Source organism: Thamnophis elegans, chromosome 5, assembly GCF_009769535.1.
Source record: "Thamnophis elegans isolate rThaEle1 chromosome 5, rThaEle1.pri, whole genome shotgun sequence".
In the NCBI taxonomy this organism is placed as follows: Eukaryota; Metazoa; Chordata; class Lepidosauria; order Squamata; family Colubridae; genus Thamnophis; species Thamnophis elegans.
Window position 1 is genome coordinate 31,522,339 of NC_045545.1, and position 17,084 is coordinate 31,539,422.

The 17,084-nt window shown below is 35.2% G+C and overlaps 1 protein-coding gene across 3 annotated transcripts in view; it reads left to right on the forward strand.

Moving 5' to 3' along the window:
* The window catches only part of USP24 (ubiquitin specific peptidase 24), a 90,839-nt gene that overhangs the window by 71,499 nt on the left and 2,256 nt on the right, over nt 1–17,084 (forward strand). For 2 of the 3 annotated variants that reach the window (XM_032217936.1, XM_032217937.1), the window contains exons 46-66: nt 440–581; nt 1,289–1,408; nt 1,869–2,089; nt 2,723–2,847; nt 3,893–4,034; nt 4,705–4,855; nt 5,932–6,027; nt 6,675–6,778; nt 6,873–6,986; nt 7,300–7,396; nt 7,730–7,846; nt 9,947–10,039; nt 10,739–10,841; nt 10,997–11,118; nt 11,371–11,484; nt 12,058–12,123; nt 12,628–12,694; nt 13,624–13,702; nt 14,320–14,395; nt 14,556–14,642; nt 15,156–15,266. In XM_032217936.1, the coding sequence (XP_032073827.1) occupies nt 440–581; nt 1,289–1,408; nt 1,869–2,089; nt 2,723–2,847; nt 3,893–4,034; nt 4,705–4,855; nt 5,932–6,027; nt 6,675–6,778; nt 6,873–6,986; nt 7,300–7,396; nt 7,730–7,846; nt 9,947–10,039; nt 10,739–10,841; nt 10,997–11,118; nt 11,371–11,484; nt 12,058–12,123; nt 12,628–12,694; nt 13,624–13,702; nt 14,320–14,395; nt 14,556–14,642; nt 15,156–15,266 (2,347 nt within the window). Of the gene's footprint in view, nt 1–439; nt 582–1,288; nt 1,409–1,868; nt 2,090–2,722; nt 2,848–3,892; nt 4,035–4,704; nt 4,856–5,931; nt 6,028–6,674; nt 6,779–6,872; nt 6,987–7,299; nt 7,397–7,729; nt 7,847–9,946; nt 10,040–10,738; nt 10,842–10,996; nt 11,119–11,370; nt 11,485–12,057; nt 12,124–12,627; nt 12,695–13,623; nt 13,703–14,319; nt 14,396–14,555; nt 14,643–15,155; nt 15,267–15,993; nt 16,070–17,084 lie in introns of all 3 variants that reach the window. The other variant, XM_032217938.1, reaches the window with a different exon arrangement.

Below are 17,084 nucleotides of genomic sequence, written 5' to 3' on the forward strand. Positions count from 1 at the left end.
TCAGATAGAGAAGATCTCTCTCTCCACATGCTGAAAATCTATAGTTGAAGAAAGAGATCCACTATTGTAAGCTTATGCATGGCAAACACAAAAATCACTGTTTTTATCACTGCCATTGGTACCAAATCTTTGGATACACCGATTCAAAGCTGTTGCATTTCTCGACTTTCTAGAATTAAGATGGAGGTGGGGGGAGGATAGATCTTGAATCTGCATGCTTCTTTTTTAGGTATGTTAATATGGAAAAAGGAAAAACTAGAGAAAAAGAAAAAACCTGCCATACACAAGTGGTACAATTCAGTGGTTTGCCATGCTTTTAATAAATAATAAAGGTGATTACTGAAATAGATAAAATCTTTCAGCATTGGTGACATATAGGGTACAATTGTGAATTCTTAGTTTTTGTTTAAATGTCTTAATATTCTTTTTTTATATATAGGTATGAACGAGAGGAAGCCTTTGTAGCTCTCAATTTAGGGGTCACTTCATGTCAAAGTTTAGAAATTTCACTGGATCAGTTTGTTAGAGGAGAGATCCTGGAAGGAAGTAATGCATACTACTGTGAAAAATGTAAAGAAAAGGTAAAACTTCTACCTTATCTAAGAATTAAAGTCCTTTGATTTTTCAGTGGGAAGAGATCCCTCTGGATTCATTAGTGCTCTGAGAAATTTTGAGTCTATCGTTAGGTTTATATGCTTCATGTGTACTTGTTTTTTTAATTCAATTTTTCTTCAGGGTTAAGATGACATGTATAGAGAGCTCCCCCCCCTTTTTTTTTTTCCTTACAATTATCTTGAATAGTAGTGAATCATTAAGATTTCCCTCTGATTTTCAGGCTGAAAAAGAATATGAAACATTGTCATAGGACCATTTTCAACCTATAACTTCCTGTTTGTATATTTTCTTTACAATCCTATATTTATATATGTATTTCTAATCACTGGAAATTCATAGAAATCAATACTTTTAACTTTTAACAAACTATTCTTTCTTCCCATGATTACTAAAAATCTTTGATTTTTCATTTCATTTTTACATTTGGTAATTAATTTTGGTTTCCTGCCAGATGAAAATAATTATTTTATTTATACATTTTCAGTAGATGTTAAAGACCTCAATGGATTCAATGAATTTAAGAACTGTTTCTTTAAAAATGCTGCAAAGAGAAAAGGAAATTAGCACAAATGTGGAACAAATTTAAAATATATAAGGATAAAATAATAAAATTCCTATAGACAAACAGTGGACCAAAATAAGTATTTCACAGAAACTTTGGTTTATTTTTAAGAGAACTACTGTGAAACGTACCTGCATTAAAGCTCTACCCAGTGTATTGGTGATACACCTCATGAGATTTGGATTTGATTGGGAAAGTGGACGTTCCATAAAATATGACGAACAGATCAAGGTAAGCTCATCTCGTTTATATTTGTCTAATTACATATTTAGGGACATGTTCTTTATTTTTATGATCTCTTCTATATCAAATATACATGTAGCCTGTCTATATTAGATTAGGTGCATGGACTAGTAATGTTAAAATTTAAAAAACCCTTCTGCCTAAAGATATATGGTGGTGGTGGTGATGATTAAAAAATGCAATAACTGTTTTTCTATAGATGAAAAATAATTGATTGTGGCTTTATTTCTAAGTTAAAATTCTTAGTTTGTCTCAAAGGGTCATTTTGAAAAAGCTAGGCAGAGTTTGGAGAAACTGAAAATGCTATGATTACTGGTATTCATTAACAATAAAGTAATTTATTTTATTCTATCTTCATCTTGGTTTTATACATTTTGCATAATTGAAGAATATTTATTAACATGCAAACTACTTCAGGTTTAAATTTAATCTGTTTCATTTTAAACAGTTCCCATGGATGCTGAATATGGAACCCTATACAGTTTTAGGAATGGCTCGCCAAGATTCTTCTTCAGAAGTTGGTGATAATGGACGAAATCTAGATCAGGGATGTAAAGGGTCTCCACAGAAGAAAGTAGCTCCTTCAGAAAACTACGAACTGGTTGGCGTAATTGTGCACAGCGGTCAAGCCCATGCAGGCCACTACTATTCTTTTATAAAAGATAGGAGGTAGTTCAAAATATCTCTATTCACATGCATAGTAGTCAGTTGGTCATTTGCTAGATTAAAAGCAGCAAGGTCATCAGGTGTTGAATTATAATCTTTTTTATATAGCGCACCAAGTTTTAGAAAGTTACATCCTCGCTGAACTAATGCCACCAGATTAGATTAATATTTTCCTATTAACTGGTTGCCTAGGGCTGTTCATGAAGCTATAGATGTAAAGGCAGGTGTGAAATACAGTGTATGTTGCTAAACTAGAATATTTGTATGTTGATAAACATATTTTGCAAACTTGGCTTGACGGATGACAAAAATATTATATAACACTCTTTTTCAGAGTGCCATTGTTATGTATGCAAAGTAACACAGCTATACAAAAGTGTTGGTGACAGCTTTGAAGATATCCTAGATTTCTAGAAACCCCAGAAATGCAACAAACAATAAAAGTAATCTTCAGAATCCCCAGAGACTTAAATCTTATGAATGTTGATTGGGGATGAAGGAGTGAATGGGACTGAAAACCAGAAAAAATAGCATTTAAAATATAAGTTGTGGTAAAGTTTTATTTTAATGTATTACCTGAAACATTTAAAGCACCATGTTCAAAAATGAATGTAGTCTTTTTTTCTGTAACCATAGGGGAAGTGGGAAAGGAAAATGGTATAAATTCAATGACACTGTTGTTGAAGAATTTGAACTTAATGATGAAACTTTGGAGTATGAATGTTTTGGAGGAGAGTATAGACCAAAGGTTTATGATCAATGTAAGTATAAAGCTACATTTTAATTATCTCTTACAAATATATTTAGCACATTTTAATCTTATTAGGAACAGTCATTTGAAAAAAATTTAATCAAGTCTTGAAACTGACAAATGTGACTATTATATATACTTTAATTTGGTTACTGTTGTGGTCCAACAGCGGGCAGCTGAGCTGTTGGTGGAATCTGACAGCGATGAACACTATGGGACTGCCTGGAGGCTGAGGAAGACTCTGGGGAGTGTTCGGAGTCAAAGCAGGGACTAGAGAGGCCTGTTGGCCACCAGGTGGTGTCTGAGTCAGGGAGCAGTGAGAAAACAGAGGGAGGCTGTCCCTGATGTATGTATGCATAGGGCTGCGAGGAGGAGGGAGCAGCTTTGGAAAAAGGGTCACAGAAGGAAATAGGAACAGGTGGCTACTGATTGGCCCCTCCCAGAGAGCTTATAGGTGGGACAATGGGAGGGGAAATTTGCAAGAAACAACAATTTTCTGGTCCAGCTGTAGAAAAAGATTGGGAGAATTTCGTGAGTTCAAGCCTTGTTTCATAGAGATAGCTTTCTGGGCTCCCAGCCAAGGGGTTGCTTATCTCCCTCCTTAGTTGTGGCAGACAGCCAAGTCTACATCCATACATATTGTAGAGGCTTGGGACAGAACAGTTACTAATTCATTTTATCGAATAGATAACATAAAAATAAGCACAAAAAAATAGCAGATGGTTCGGGGTTAAAAATGGAATAAACTGTATAGCCAGCTGAGCAATGTAACCTGCCATGGTTCTGCCCCCCCCCCCAAAGAAATCTTAATAAGTATGGTATGTTGGTTGTGCCAAAATAATGGGACTTCAGGAATAAACTGGGGAAGGTAGATCTCTGTTTAATCCTCTCTAGATGGGACACAAAGCTATTAGAGTGTTTTTACTAGAACCACCATTATAATTATCATGAGAAGCTACTTTATAAAAATGTACTTAATGTAGTCTTACTAAGGAAATCAGCTCTCCCAATCTGAATATTTCCTTTCTTCCTTTCCTCTTTCATTTCTTCTTCAGCAAACCCATATCCTGATGTTCGCCGTCGCTACTGGAATGCCTACATGCTCTTCTATCAACGAGTCTCTGAACAGAACTCCCCAGTTTTGCCAAAGAAAAGTCGAGTCAGTGTTGTACGTCAAGAAGCTGAGGATCTCACCTTGTAAGCTTCCTTATCCTTACATTCCAGCATTTGATTCACGTACAGAATTTCAGTACTTCTGACTCCATAATTAAGGTTATCCTTTCCATATAGGACAAAACCTATTTAGAAGGGTATCCTTAGTCTGTGTCTTACTACACATAATCCCAGGACAAGTTGCAACATGTTTAGAGTGTGGGAAAAGCCAACAGAAGTTTGAAAATAGATACTGAAGAAAAGAAAACTATATAGCTTTTTTTCCTTAGTGAGGAAGCAAGCAAATTTTGAGTGCTATCTGAACCCATGGGTCTAACCATCAGAATTCTCAGCCAATCACAGAACTATTTTAATTTGACAGATGGCTTCTGCCAGCTAGTGATTCCTATCATGACACGTGGTTATGTAACTAAACTGTAACTAAGCCACAGGTGTAAATGTGGTTTTCTATCCTTTTAAAATATGTATTTCTTGTCCTATACTAACCTCAAATAAATCATAGTTTTATTTATGGAGTGATAAATCTTACAAAAATGTGCAAAGAGGTGTATTTAATATGTGAACAATGACAGGACTGAGTTCATATTTATTTACCTACACAAGCTGTACGATTCAATGTACAATGCAGGATGAACAGTAAATTTGAAGTATGGAAACTGATGGACAATTATGTTTGTAATATTATTTTCTTCAGGTCTGCTCCATCTTCTCCAGATATTTCACCACAATCATCTCCTCGGCCCCACAGACCTAGTAGTGACCGTCTGTCCATTTTGACTAAATTGGTCAAAAAAGGAGAGAAAAAAGGCTTATTTGTGGAAAAGATGCCAGTTCGAATATATCAGGTAAGCCATAATTACAGCAGCTGGATGCGTAGTTAAAAAGTTAGATTTTCATGTTCATGTGCTGAAGTATAAATATATAATAGTTTGAGTTCTGAAAAAAACCATTAATAATATATGAAATTTACATTTTGCTCATTATAAAAAATTGACCTTATTAGCTTGCTTCAATTAATTTAAAGCACATGCTTTAAGCTGCTATTTGAAGAATCCAAGCCTGTTTATAGATGACATTGCTACAATTCTTTAGCAGTCCAAAGCATTTACCATTTGACAAAAGCAAGAATCTTATGTTAATAACAAAGGAAAGGATGTAGAAGACAAGGATGGTGATAGATAGATAGATAGATAGATAGATAGATAGATAGATAGATAGATAGATGATAGATAGATAGATAGATAGATAGATAGATAGATAGATAGATAGATAGATAGATAGATAGATGATAGATAGATACTCATAAAAAATATCTGAAGCAAAATTGAAAGAATAGTTAAGATCAGAAGCTTTATTTAGTGTAAACAAAATCTTGTTTACAGCAACAGCATTTACCATAGCTTTCCATAACTTTCTGCCCTTGCGAAACATCTTATGGAATGAAACCAATGAACTACAATGAAGATCTAGGTTAATTAAGACTGAAAAGGCCAAAATATATGTCAGAAACATGAACATATAAAACAAAAGTTAGTGTGGGTGCTGATAAAAGAAGGAAGGCATAGATTTATTTACATTCCTTTTTAGCATCTTGAATAATCCAGTTTATTGTGAAAGGAAATGGTATGCTTATTAGGCATGTATGAAGCACTATAAAAAAGTTTTTGTAGTGAGATTTCTAATGTGTGTGTGTGCGTGTGATATATATATATGTATGTATGTATGTATGTATGTATGTATATACATACATACACACACACACACACACACATATATACACATATATATACACATACATACATACATACATACATATATATTCTGAATAACCTGTACTCCTATAATAATATTTTTATTGCTCATACAGTATTATCTTTTTAAATAATTCCTTGATGCTGATTTATTATATATTGCTTTTCAGATGGTGAGAGATGAAAACCTGAAATTTATGAAGAACAGAGATGTCTACTGCAATGACTATTTTAGTTTTGTTCTGTCATTAGCTTCATTAAATGCTGTGAGTAGTGAATTTAATATTTCAGTTATTAAGTCCATGCAATATCGGATATGCCAGCCTGTGAACTCAGACAAGGTGGACAGGCTAGTCCCTAGAATTATGTCAGCAGGCTTTTCCAAGCTCCTTCAGAGATCTGGAGAGCTATGGTCACCTGATCTCATAGGTTATCAATATTTTGGAAAGTTTCTGCCAACAGGCTTGAAAGACGTGATTCTAGTTATTCTGGATAATTACTGTCCAATCCTAAATACTTCCTTTTATAGGGATGATTGGTGAGAGAATGGAGGGGATCAACTGTTGAGCACATTAGAAGAAATGTATTATCTAGATATTTATTTAATCAGTATTTGGGCCCCACCATATTGGTCATCTTTTATTAGGATCTTGAAACTATTGACCATAATATTTTCGTTAACCAATGCAAGAATTAGAGAGTTCAAGTACTGTTTATTAGTGAACAGTTTCAGTCACTGGTTATGGGGATAAAGAGGTTGGCTTGATAGCCATTTATTTCATTGAATGGTAGCTCTGAAAGAAACTTTTATTTTCCAGTTTCTTGTTAAAAGCGGTTTTTACAATTTATAGTTCTAAGAATTATGTTTAAAGAACCAAACTAAAATGCAGACTTCTAATCACTCTCTGTCTAGACAAAGTTGAAGCATATGCATTACCCATCTATGGCAAGAGTGAGTTTACAACTAGCAGTCCAATTTCTCTTCCAAACTTATCTACGAACAAAGAAAAAACTCAGGTGACATTTTATTTAAAAGTTCTTTTTCTAAAGCATACACGTATACTCATTCTTTTCTGGTCATAACAATATTTCTCTGTTTGCTTCCTTTAAGGATTGATACAGAAGAATGGATTGCAACCATTGATGCTTTAGTTTCTAAAAGTTTTGATGCTTGTCAGTGGTTAGTTGAATATTTAGTTGAAGCTGAAGGGCGAGAAGTTATTAAGTAAGTACTAGTTGGTCAATCTGTTTGATAGATTCCATGATATTGCATTCTTCTTTCCAGTTCAAGTCTTCCCCTCCCTATATAGCTCCTGTTTATGTAATTGTGAAAAAACAATGTGCAGAGATATCCACAGGCCCACAATAACCCTATGGTTTATTACACCTAATGTACATAACATTAGAGTTAATTATCTAGTCTCTCTACACCTATGAATATTAGGTTTCCCAGTAGGAAAAAAAAAGCAAATATAATTTAAATTAGAGCATGAAAAATTCAGTTTGGCTTCACTTCTCAACAATGGGGTATTTTTCAGAACATTTTTGCTGGAATGCAGTGTAAGAGAAGTAAGAGTTGCTGTAGCCACAATTCTTGAAAAAACCTTAGACAGTGCCTTGTTTCATCAAGAAAAGGTCAGTAATATAAAAAGCCACACTGCTTTTATTCATTGCATATTAGTAATTTCTATAATTTGTTAATTAGTTAACAAGAATCATATGAATTCTAATAGTTATGAATGTAATGTGTTTAAAGTCAGTAGATTTTTTTTATGAAAACATCTGCTATGATTCTTTTTGAAAAGCTTGTTTCAGGTCTGTCTAACTTTTAAGACTTTAAGAAAATGTCAGCTTTATTGCAAGCTTTGGAAAATACTTTTTGCTTTTATCTGTAATATTTTATATTCATTGTAAGCTTGAATTATTAAACTGATCATTTCAAATAAGGCACTTCTACTTTTTTGACAGCTAAAAAGCTTGCATCAGCTAATAGAAGTGTTGCTGAGTCTATTGGACAAAGATGTCCCCGAGAACTGTAAAAATTGTGCCCAGTACTTCTTCTTGTTCAACAATTTTGTACAAAAGGTAAAAAAAACAAAAACAACCCTATTCTAAATTTCAGGTTGCTATAATTAGATAGTTTCCAGTACTGCATAGAAAAAAAAATGTGTCCTTTGCCAAGGATGTTTTGTTTCTATAGCATACAAAGTGATAGTTTCAACTTGCTGTTCCATAAGAAAAGTAAACTGAAGTTCAAAGGTTTTTGAGAAAGTACCAGAAGGCTCTGGAAGAAGTGGATTATCACGAATGAAGGCGAATATATGTGTCCCCGGATACTGTTGAAGGCTCCAATCTGGGTCGGTCACCGGGACCAGAGATTTAGTCTTATAAGCTTTCAGACTCATGCTGGAATCCATTCTCGGGGAACTTCTCTCTAGCAGTGTGTGTGCTTTGAGCTATTCTGTGTGTGGTATTTATATGTGGCAATTGTGTGTGACTTTTTAGATATTAATTGGAGTGTGGATGGCTGGCTATTAAGTTGTTGGCTATTGTTTCCTTGTGCTATCAAGCCCTCCCTCTTAATTACTTGATAAGCTGATGGTAAATCAGCACTCCTGTTGACTGACAAGGGGCCCATTTCTCAGACTTCAAGTTTCCCGAGGATGGGCTCCAGCACAAGTCCAATTGCTCAGAAGAGTAAACCTCTGGTTCACTGATCGAACCAGATTGGAGCCTGCAGAAGTGAATTATCTTGAGTCTTTGCAATCAGGATTCAGGCCTAATTATAGTACTGAGACAACATTGGCCATGCTTGTTGATGACTTCTGGTGGGATAGGGGTAGTGCATTCATCCTGGCCCTCCTTGATTTTTATGAGGCTTTCTATACTATAAACCATGATATCCTTTTGGGATGGCTCAGGGGTTTGGAGTGGGAGATATCATGTTACAATGGTTCTCCTCCTTTCTGCAGGGCCAGTTCCAGTTGGTGTTGAAAAGGAAGCAATTTCTTTCTAAGTCTAAGAATTTAAAATATGTACAGTCATTAACCTCATCTTGTACTGTTGATGGTGCTTCAAATGCCACCCTTTGCTATTCTTTGCATAGTACCATATGTTTCAAAGTATAGGACGCACCAAGGTTTTGAAGAGGCAAATTTAAAAAAAAATAGGTAGATAGAGGGAGAGAGAGAGAAATACAGTAGGTAGATAGGGAGAGGGGAGAGAGAGGGAGGGAGGGAGGGAGGGAGGGAGGTACATGGTTCCAGGTGTATTTATCCATGTGCTGGAGAAGGAAATTACTGACAACCTAAGACTTGTTTCTGCTGGCACAGCACTTGATCAATGTAATTCTCATCAATCACTCTAACTAAAAAGCTTTCTAAAAGGGGGAAAAAGTTTTTGCACTGTGCAAACCTCTCCAAAACGTTTTCGTGAAAATGGGCCCTTTTTTTTCAAATAAAAGGCATGAATAGCTTGGAGGGGGGGCTTTGCAGAGTGCTTCCGGGGGATGGGGGGGCAAAAAAGACCAAAAAATGGCCCGTTTTTCGTGAACATGGGGCCATTTTCAGTCCAAAAAATTGCATGCATAGCCTTATGGAGGCTTATAGAGTGCTGCTGGGAGGGCAACAACGGCCCATTTTTTGCTCATTTCTGCCCTTCCCAGCCCCCAGGAGCTCTCTGAAAGCCTTCATAAGGCTATGCACGGCCATTTGGTGAAGGGGACGGGGCTTCGGGAGACGAAAAAATGCTGTATTCAATGTATAAGACACACCCAGATGCTCAGCCTCTTTTTTGAGGGAAAAAGGTGCGTCTTACACTCTGAAAAATACGGGTAGTTCACAGAACAATATAAGACGTAGATTTTAGTTACAGGTGTTATACTATAATTACCTCTTAATTGTTATGGTATAGTTTTGGCAGATCAATCATGTCTTATTATTGAGCTAATAGGGGACAAAAACCCAAAGGAAAAAAGCAGAGTAAAAATGCCCACGTAGTTTGGTGCCACAGAGCCATTTGAAGTCTGTAGATCAATATACTGGTAGTTGATTGTAATCAAATAAGTTTTAAGAAGCATTTCAGAGTAAATGCTTAATCGATTATTAAATATTTAAAATATTTAACCTCTTTTAGTCTCTCCATGTTTTCTGGAACATAACCCTATGTTTTTCCTGTCTTCTACAGCAGGGTATAAGAGCCTGTGACCTCCTCCTCAGGCATGGTGCCTTGAGTCATATGATCAATTTCCTTCTTGGTCCCAACCGGCAGAATAACCAGGTATGAGCGTAGCGATAATACTTCAGTCTCTGAGCAGAGTATGTGCTTTAGTCTAGTTCAGAAGCTTAGTAGTAAACCTAATTGTTGGGACTTTGAGAAGACCCCTTCACCCTGCAGGCTTTGCCACAGTCACTGCTGCTTTTGAATGCAGGAAGACTGCAAGAAATGCAATCATATTGTTTTTCTCCAAGAACGCCCTGCAATTACAGCTTCTGGTCATTCAGAAGTAGCCCCTATGTAGAAAAGTATGAGAACTGTTTGGCCTAAATTACCTGTAACTACCAATTATGGTACTGTCGGATAAATGTGATTGAGCATAGTTAAACTTGAATAACTCTGAATTTCTATTTCTTGAAGTACCCTATATGCCTATGAATGGGATTTTCAATTGGGTGTTGACAGTTTAAGGGAATACATAGCTTAGATGCTGGTTGTGCTAGAAAGTATAATCTATCTGCCCTCCAGCCTGCCCATTCTTTTGGAGCTCCTTGGTGGTTCAGGATGGTGTAGCTTATGTTCTTATTGAATAGACAACAACATCTTATTTTGGCTGTGGTATCTTTTTCATCAACTCACTCTGAAAGCATGCTGTTGCCATTCAGCCTGGCTGAATCAGTCTTCATGCCTTTATGCATGAAAAGATACATTAAATGAACTATGAGTGCTTATACGATGTTGGCTATGTACTTAACAAAACAGAATCGCAGATGGAGTTCCGCACAAGCCCGGGAATTTGGCTTCCTCCATAATACTGTGGCATTGATTGTCTTGAATTCAGATGTCTCCTCACAGAGGAATGTAGGTAAGTCTTCCCAGTTTTTCCTCGATGATGCTGGCTAGATGACCCTGTGTTATAGCTGCAGTATGTTTGCCACCCCAGATAATTTTAAATTTATTATTTATTATTAGTTGATTTTCAGGACCAAGTGTAGTTTTATATTTGTACTTCCTTTACAGCTCCTGGCTTGTTTGCCCTGCACTCACCCCTTAGCATTACTACTTCAGGGCCACTTTTGGCCCTTCATGAAGAAGTAGAAGGTTTGATATTCCTATCTGAGGGGAATCCTTATTTAATGGAGGTAAGCAGCTATTTTACATCTATTTTATTATGTGTTATATATAATAATATAATACAAAACTAAGACTTTAATCAAGTTGGTCTAGAATCCAATCCCACAACACTATTTAGAAATGATGTTACTGCAACTACAATACTACTGTACAACCCAAGTAGTAAAGAGATACCAAATAAGTATGTAATGAAATGCATACCAAATTATACAGTCAACTGCTTTTTTAAATAATGATAATCCGCTCCTCTTCTCTCAAAGATGATGCACGCTTTAAGGGAGCTAACTGGATCACTCTCAATCCTTATCGAGATGGTGGTCTACTGCTGCTTTTGCAATGAGCACTTTTCCCTTACCATGTTGCATTTCATCAAGGTAAATTTTCGTTATACATTTTCAAGACATGAATTGTTCTGGAACTGATACCCAGCACCTGTAGCACTGATTTAAGAATATGCACCCTGCTTAGAAATTTTGCTTTCCATTGTGTGATCTCTTGGCAACTGCTGATTCCTTCTGCATCGAAGGACTGATCCACACTTTAGTTTTCAATGCTATTACTTTAAGGAATTACAATATGTCTATGATTTCTTATTCTTATTACCCTTATATTCCACTAGTATACAGTATATCTCCATAGCTTGTGTGCTTGAAAACGTTTTTTTCCTCAAAATTTCCATTTTTACATAAACCACTCTTGCTGTCTATTATTCAGTATCCCATACAAATGTTTTTCAGGAAAAAATCTACAACTTAAAAAATTCTGTCAAAATGAGTTGCAATGTCTTATTGAAAAGTACAGCATTGCTTTCTAAATATTTTCTAAAATATTCACAAAAAATATTTATAAACCTTTTACAGTGTACAGTCTTACAATGAATGTTTCTAAAATACAAATAAATACCGGTTTACCTTCTGCCTGCCTGAATTTATACTTTTGGCTTGCAGAATCAACTGGAGACAGCTCCACCTCATGAGCTGAAGAATATTTTCCATCTCTTACATGAGTTATTGGTAAGTAATAAGATAAAAAGTAAAATCTCCCTCATGTTAAGCTTGTCTCTGTTCTTGGAAACAGTACTGAATGGGTATGCTATTGAACTTAATACTAAAGCTTTTGACTTTATTCTCAGCACTTTAAAATATACATAAAATCCCCCCCCCCCCCAATATATCTACATATTAGCATCTAATTTGTAAATGCCATATGTTTTAGTGACTTAAATTATATTTTGGTACATATAATATGTAACTGTGAATAATGTTAAAATTTTGCCTGTTTTTATTTTCTGGCTTGACATAGCATTCTGCTTAAGTCAAAAAGTTTCTATTCTATTCTAATTGCTTTCTATTCTATTCTAATTGCTTTCAGTAGAAGTTGTGCACCACAAGCCTCAGTGTAACTGATTAAAAGTGATTTTAAAAAATTATTTTTATCATGCCTCTTGTTTAAGTAGACTTGAAATGTTGGATTTAGATTCAGCGTAGCTTAGCCTAACCATCTCTGTTGTTTCACAGATTATTGAAGATCCTTTACAAATAGAACGGGTCAAATTTGCATTTGAGACTGAAAATGGATTGCTGGGTTAGTACCGCTGCTTAGAATTAGTAACTGAGTTTCAGGGAAACGTGCAATGAATCTCAAAAAGATAACAGTATTTTTAAATACTACGAGACTTTAGTTATGCAGGGGTTTCTGGTTGTAGACATTGTAAGAGGAAAGCCACGTTATTCTTTGAGATGGATAAAAATCAGGAGACTGGCAGCAGCTTTTCTAATTCTTATATAAATTTCTAATAACATTTGTTAGTTGGAAAAAGTGCAGTAGACTCCTGATGCTTAATTACTTGGGAAATCAATTTGAAATGAAGAAAAGTTTTACAAGTTTCTGTATGCCTAGAAGAATTGTTTTGAAGGTATTCAGAAAAAGAAATTAGAAATAAAATATATAATTCAGAAATCTTCTGTGAGATGAGAAGCCATATAAGTATGACTTATGCATAAAGTAAATAAACTCCTTAAGAGTCATTTCTCTCCTTATGATAGCAACTTGATTCATATGCAGTATTTTTGGGCATTTGAGCAATTTAAGTAGATGATATTGGCGAAATAAAAGATTATACATTCAGGCTATGTTGCAGATTTAAAATATCCACAACTTGCTTGCTAAAGCTTATTTTGCTGTATATTAATCTGTAAAGAGAGTTCCTTTGTGAGTAAAAGATAATGAGCCATAGCCTAAATTCAGACATTGCCAAGCTGATTAAAAAGCAGTTTGGTTTGGCATGGTATCTAAATGTAAAATCATATCAAATGTCAGGATCTGCAGCAGTTAATGCCCCATGAAATGGAGTTTAACTGTGAACATACACAGATAAGTTGAAGTAAAATGGAAGGTGTAAAAGAGCTGTAAACTGTGCTTGACACATTAGCATTCAGACTGTGTTTATAATCTGTTTGCTCAAGATAGTGACTTTTATAAGTTATGATTGTTTTTATACCCTCTCTTAATAGCTCTGATGCATCACAGTAACCACGTGGACAGTAGTCGTTGCTATCAGTGTGTCAAATTCTTAGTCACACTTGCTCAAAAGTAAGTATGTAGTAAAAGTGAAGAACGGTGCTATTCATGCCAGGTTATTCACTCTTAATATATTAGGATGTGGATGATGTTTTAAATATCTTTTGTATCAAACTCAAAGCCAGACTCCAAGGTTGGAGTGTTGGACTAGATAATGGGACTAGTACTTCACTCCCATTCCTCTGTAGTCTAGGCAGTGGAAATATTAGCTTTGCCAAAGTAACTGCTACTGAGTAGCCAACATATAGATATATTGGTGAAAGAGACAATATTAACAAACCGTTAAAAATAGTTGGTGAGAAAATATTCTCATAGGAATGCCTTGGGATGAGAAAAAAAACATGAAGAAACACTGTAAATCTCAACAGAAAAAGGCTTACAGAGAGGACACTTTTAGTAAAAAATAGAATTGTACATAGTCATGTGTTTATGTGAAGATACAACTACTGCTAATATTCTTTTGAAATATTGTATCCTCCCTGCTTTGTATTTGCTACAAAGTCAATGTCGAGAATTATTTCTATATGACCAGAAAGAGAATGTCTAAATTGGAATAATTTAAAGAGAAGAGGGAACATAATCCTTTAATATCTCAGATACATAATTTTCATAATTTCTCTTTCTTAAAGATGCCCTGCTGCTAAAGATTACTTTAAGGAGAATTCTAATAATTGGTGTTGGGTTGTTCAGTGGCTTCAAATAAAGGTAATACTTATTATACATACAAACAAACAAACATACATACATACATGCATACATACATGCATGCATGCAATGGGACCGAGGGGAGGGAGAGAGAGAGAGAGAGAGAGTTTGCTGTGTGGTTTGCACTCATTATTGCTTTCACGTTTTCACAATTTTCTAGATGTCTGAACACTACTGGGCTCCACAAAGTAATATATCCAATGAAACCTCAACTGCCAAAACCTTTCAGCGCACTATTTCTGCACAGGTAAGTAAAGTTTATTGCATTTTTGTTTCTTTTACTTTAAAAGTGACAGTTGCTTTTTTTAAATACCCAGATGGAAAAAAAGGATTTTGCTATGTAAGAGCTTTCTTGTTCTTTATAGAAGTTAGCATACTAATTATTGTATATTTTTGGGATTATGTATACGTAGAAAATAATTTAGAGGAGCTATTTCAGAACGCAGGAAGACATCAAATACTTTAAAGTAGTTTTAAAGTTTAGAGTATTTTAAAGCAGCTGAATCTTTAATGAGAATCATTAAAGCATCCACCTCTTTCAAGATGGAGGGGAGACAGAGAAGACTGAAAAAAGGCTCTGGGCTTTCTCTTATTTTTGCAATGGAAGCATATACTCTAAACCATTGTCTGAACATGTACAGTGATAAATAGATATTAAGGCTATTATGTGGTAATATTATAAGTCTTTTTTCCCCGGTGACTTACAAAATTGCATCTAAACACACCACCTTAGCTTTTAATTTTCACACTCTTCCTTTAGGACACACTAGCATATGCCACAGCATTGCTGAATGAAAAAGATCAATCAGGAAGCAGTAATGGATCTGAGACCAGTCCAGCCAATGAGAATGGAGGCAGACATCTCCAACAGGTACGTAGGATGGTTTTTCTTTAATTTATGACATATTGACAAAACCAAGCAGCCTGTCAAACATCTAGCAAAAAACCTGTAGAGAAGATATGGGAAATATCTTACTCCAACTTTTAAAAATCAGTCTGTTGTAGGAATTATGTATTACGTGATGAGACTGAGAAGTGTGTATATGATTACTAAGTCATCCATAATATCCTATAATACAAAGAAAAGGTTTGCATATATACAACAGTTATAATACTAAGCATACTTCTATAGATCTACTTACCTACTTCTTAAAAAAAGACTTAAATTACCTCAACCAACATAAGACAGGGACAGTCTCTGGCAGAAACAGTGGAGGGAGAAATGGAAAGATCGAAAACCTGAAGAACCATAAATATATCAGATACAAACTGGAATAATAGGATAAAACTCCATGAATTTAGGAAAACAAAAGAGGAGTGTGCAAGAACAAAAAGAAGAAACAAAACAAATTTCAGTTTCCCTCCCTCCAAATAAACTAAACAGATATCAGTAGAATACAAGATGTCAATCAGAACATATAACGGTTCTGAAATTTCTCTGTAGCCATTCCAAGGATCTTGATTCAGTGTAATACCTTCAATTAATGCTAAGATTCTGTTTGAAGGGATGATTGAAATCAAACTCTTTGAATTAATTCATTCATCTGAAGCTTCACATGGTCCTAATAATAGCTTACGTGATGTGCTTTGTTTTTAAGGCCCTATTGCCTTCAGTGGCAGGCCAGCGCTAAAGGAAATGGTGAACATGGGCAATATTCAAACATTATGTAGCAGGTAAAATGTCACAATATAGTCATAGCAAGATTATATTATACATTGCACTGTATTTATACTCCATCTGTCCTCTGATAGTTATGGTAGTGCTGATCTAATTTATATTACATTTATTTCTAAACTAACCTTTGATATAGTCAAAGTTTTGAAAGTATTTCCTTAGATGAAATTAACACTTCAAACCTTGAAATATTCAAATAAAAACTCTTATCAATAGCAACTTCATTAGTTTGTTAAACAACATATGACAATATAGATTCGGCAACAGGAAGACTTGTGTACATCTGCGTTCTCCTCATTTTCACCACCAACCAGTATTAAAAGAGAGTTATCTCTGATTCTAGATACGTTCTAACGTCATCATGACATGGACCCATTGATAACTTTGTCTTCCATGAATTTGTTTTAAGTGCAATTTGTTTTAAGAGGGGCGTTTAATTGCTTTTTAATATAGCAAATTCCATACATACATACATCCGTTTTAGTGCTCCTAATCATGGTGTGTTATCCTAGTGTAATACAGGTAGTCCTCGTTTAACAACTGCATTTGGAACTGGCAACCCTGTTGCTATGTGTCAAGATCATTCAGTGAAACTTCATGTGACCACCCCTGACTTACAATATCAGTTCCACTTCGGTCATTAAGCATATCACCCATGGTTGTTGACTGAAGCTTAATGACTGCCTTTTTCTCCATGAACTTTGTCGGTATGAAGTTGGCTGTGAAAGTCACAAACTGTGATCACGTGACTGCAGAATACTCTGACCATTGTAAATGCACGCCAGTGGCCAGGCATTCAAATCGCTATCCCATTAACACAGGGACGCTGCAACCATTGTGCTATCATAAGGTTGAACAATTGCTAAACAGGGCAGTTATTAACCGAGGACTATCTTTATTTCACATTCAGTTCATCATCTCCTTTTGTAAAAAATATAGGGTTAATTTCTGGTTTCCAAAAGGCAGTTGCTAAATGATGCACAGGGCATCATTTATGATACCTTCCTGCAATAA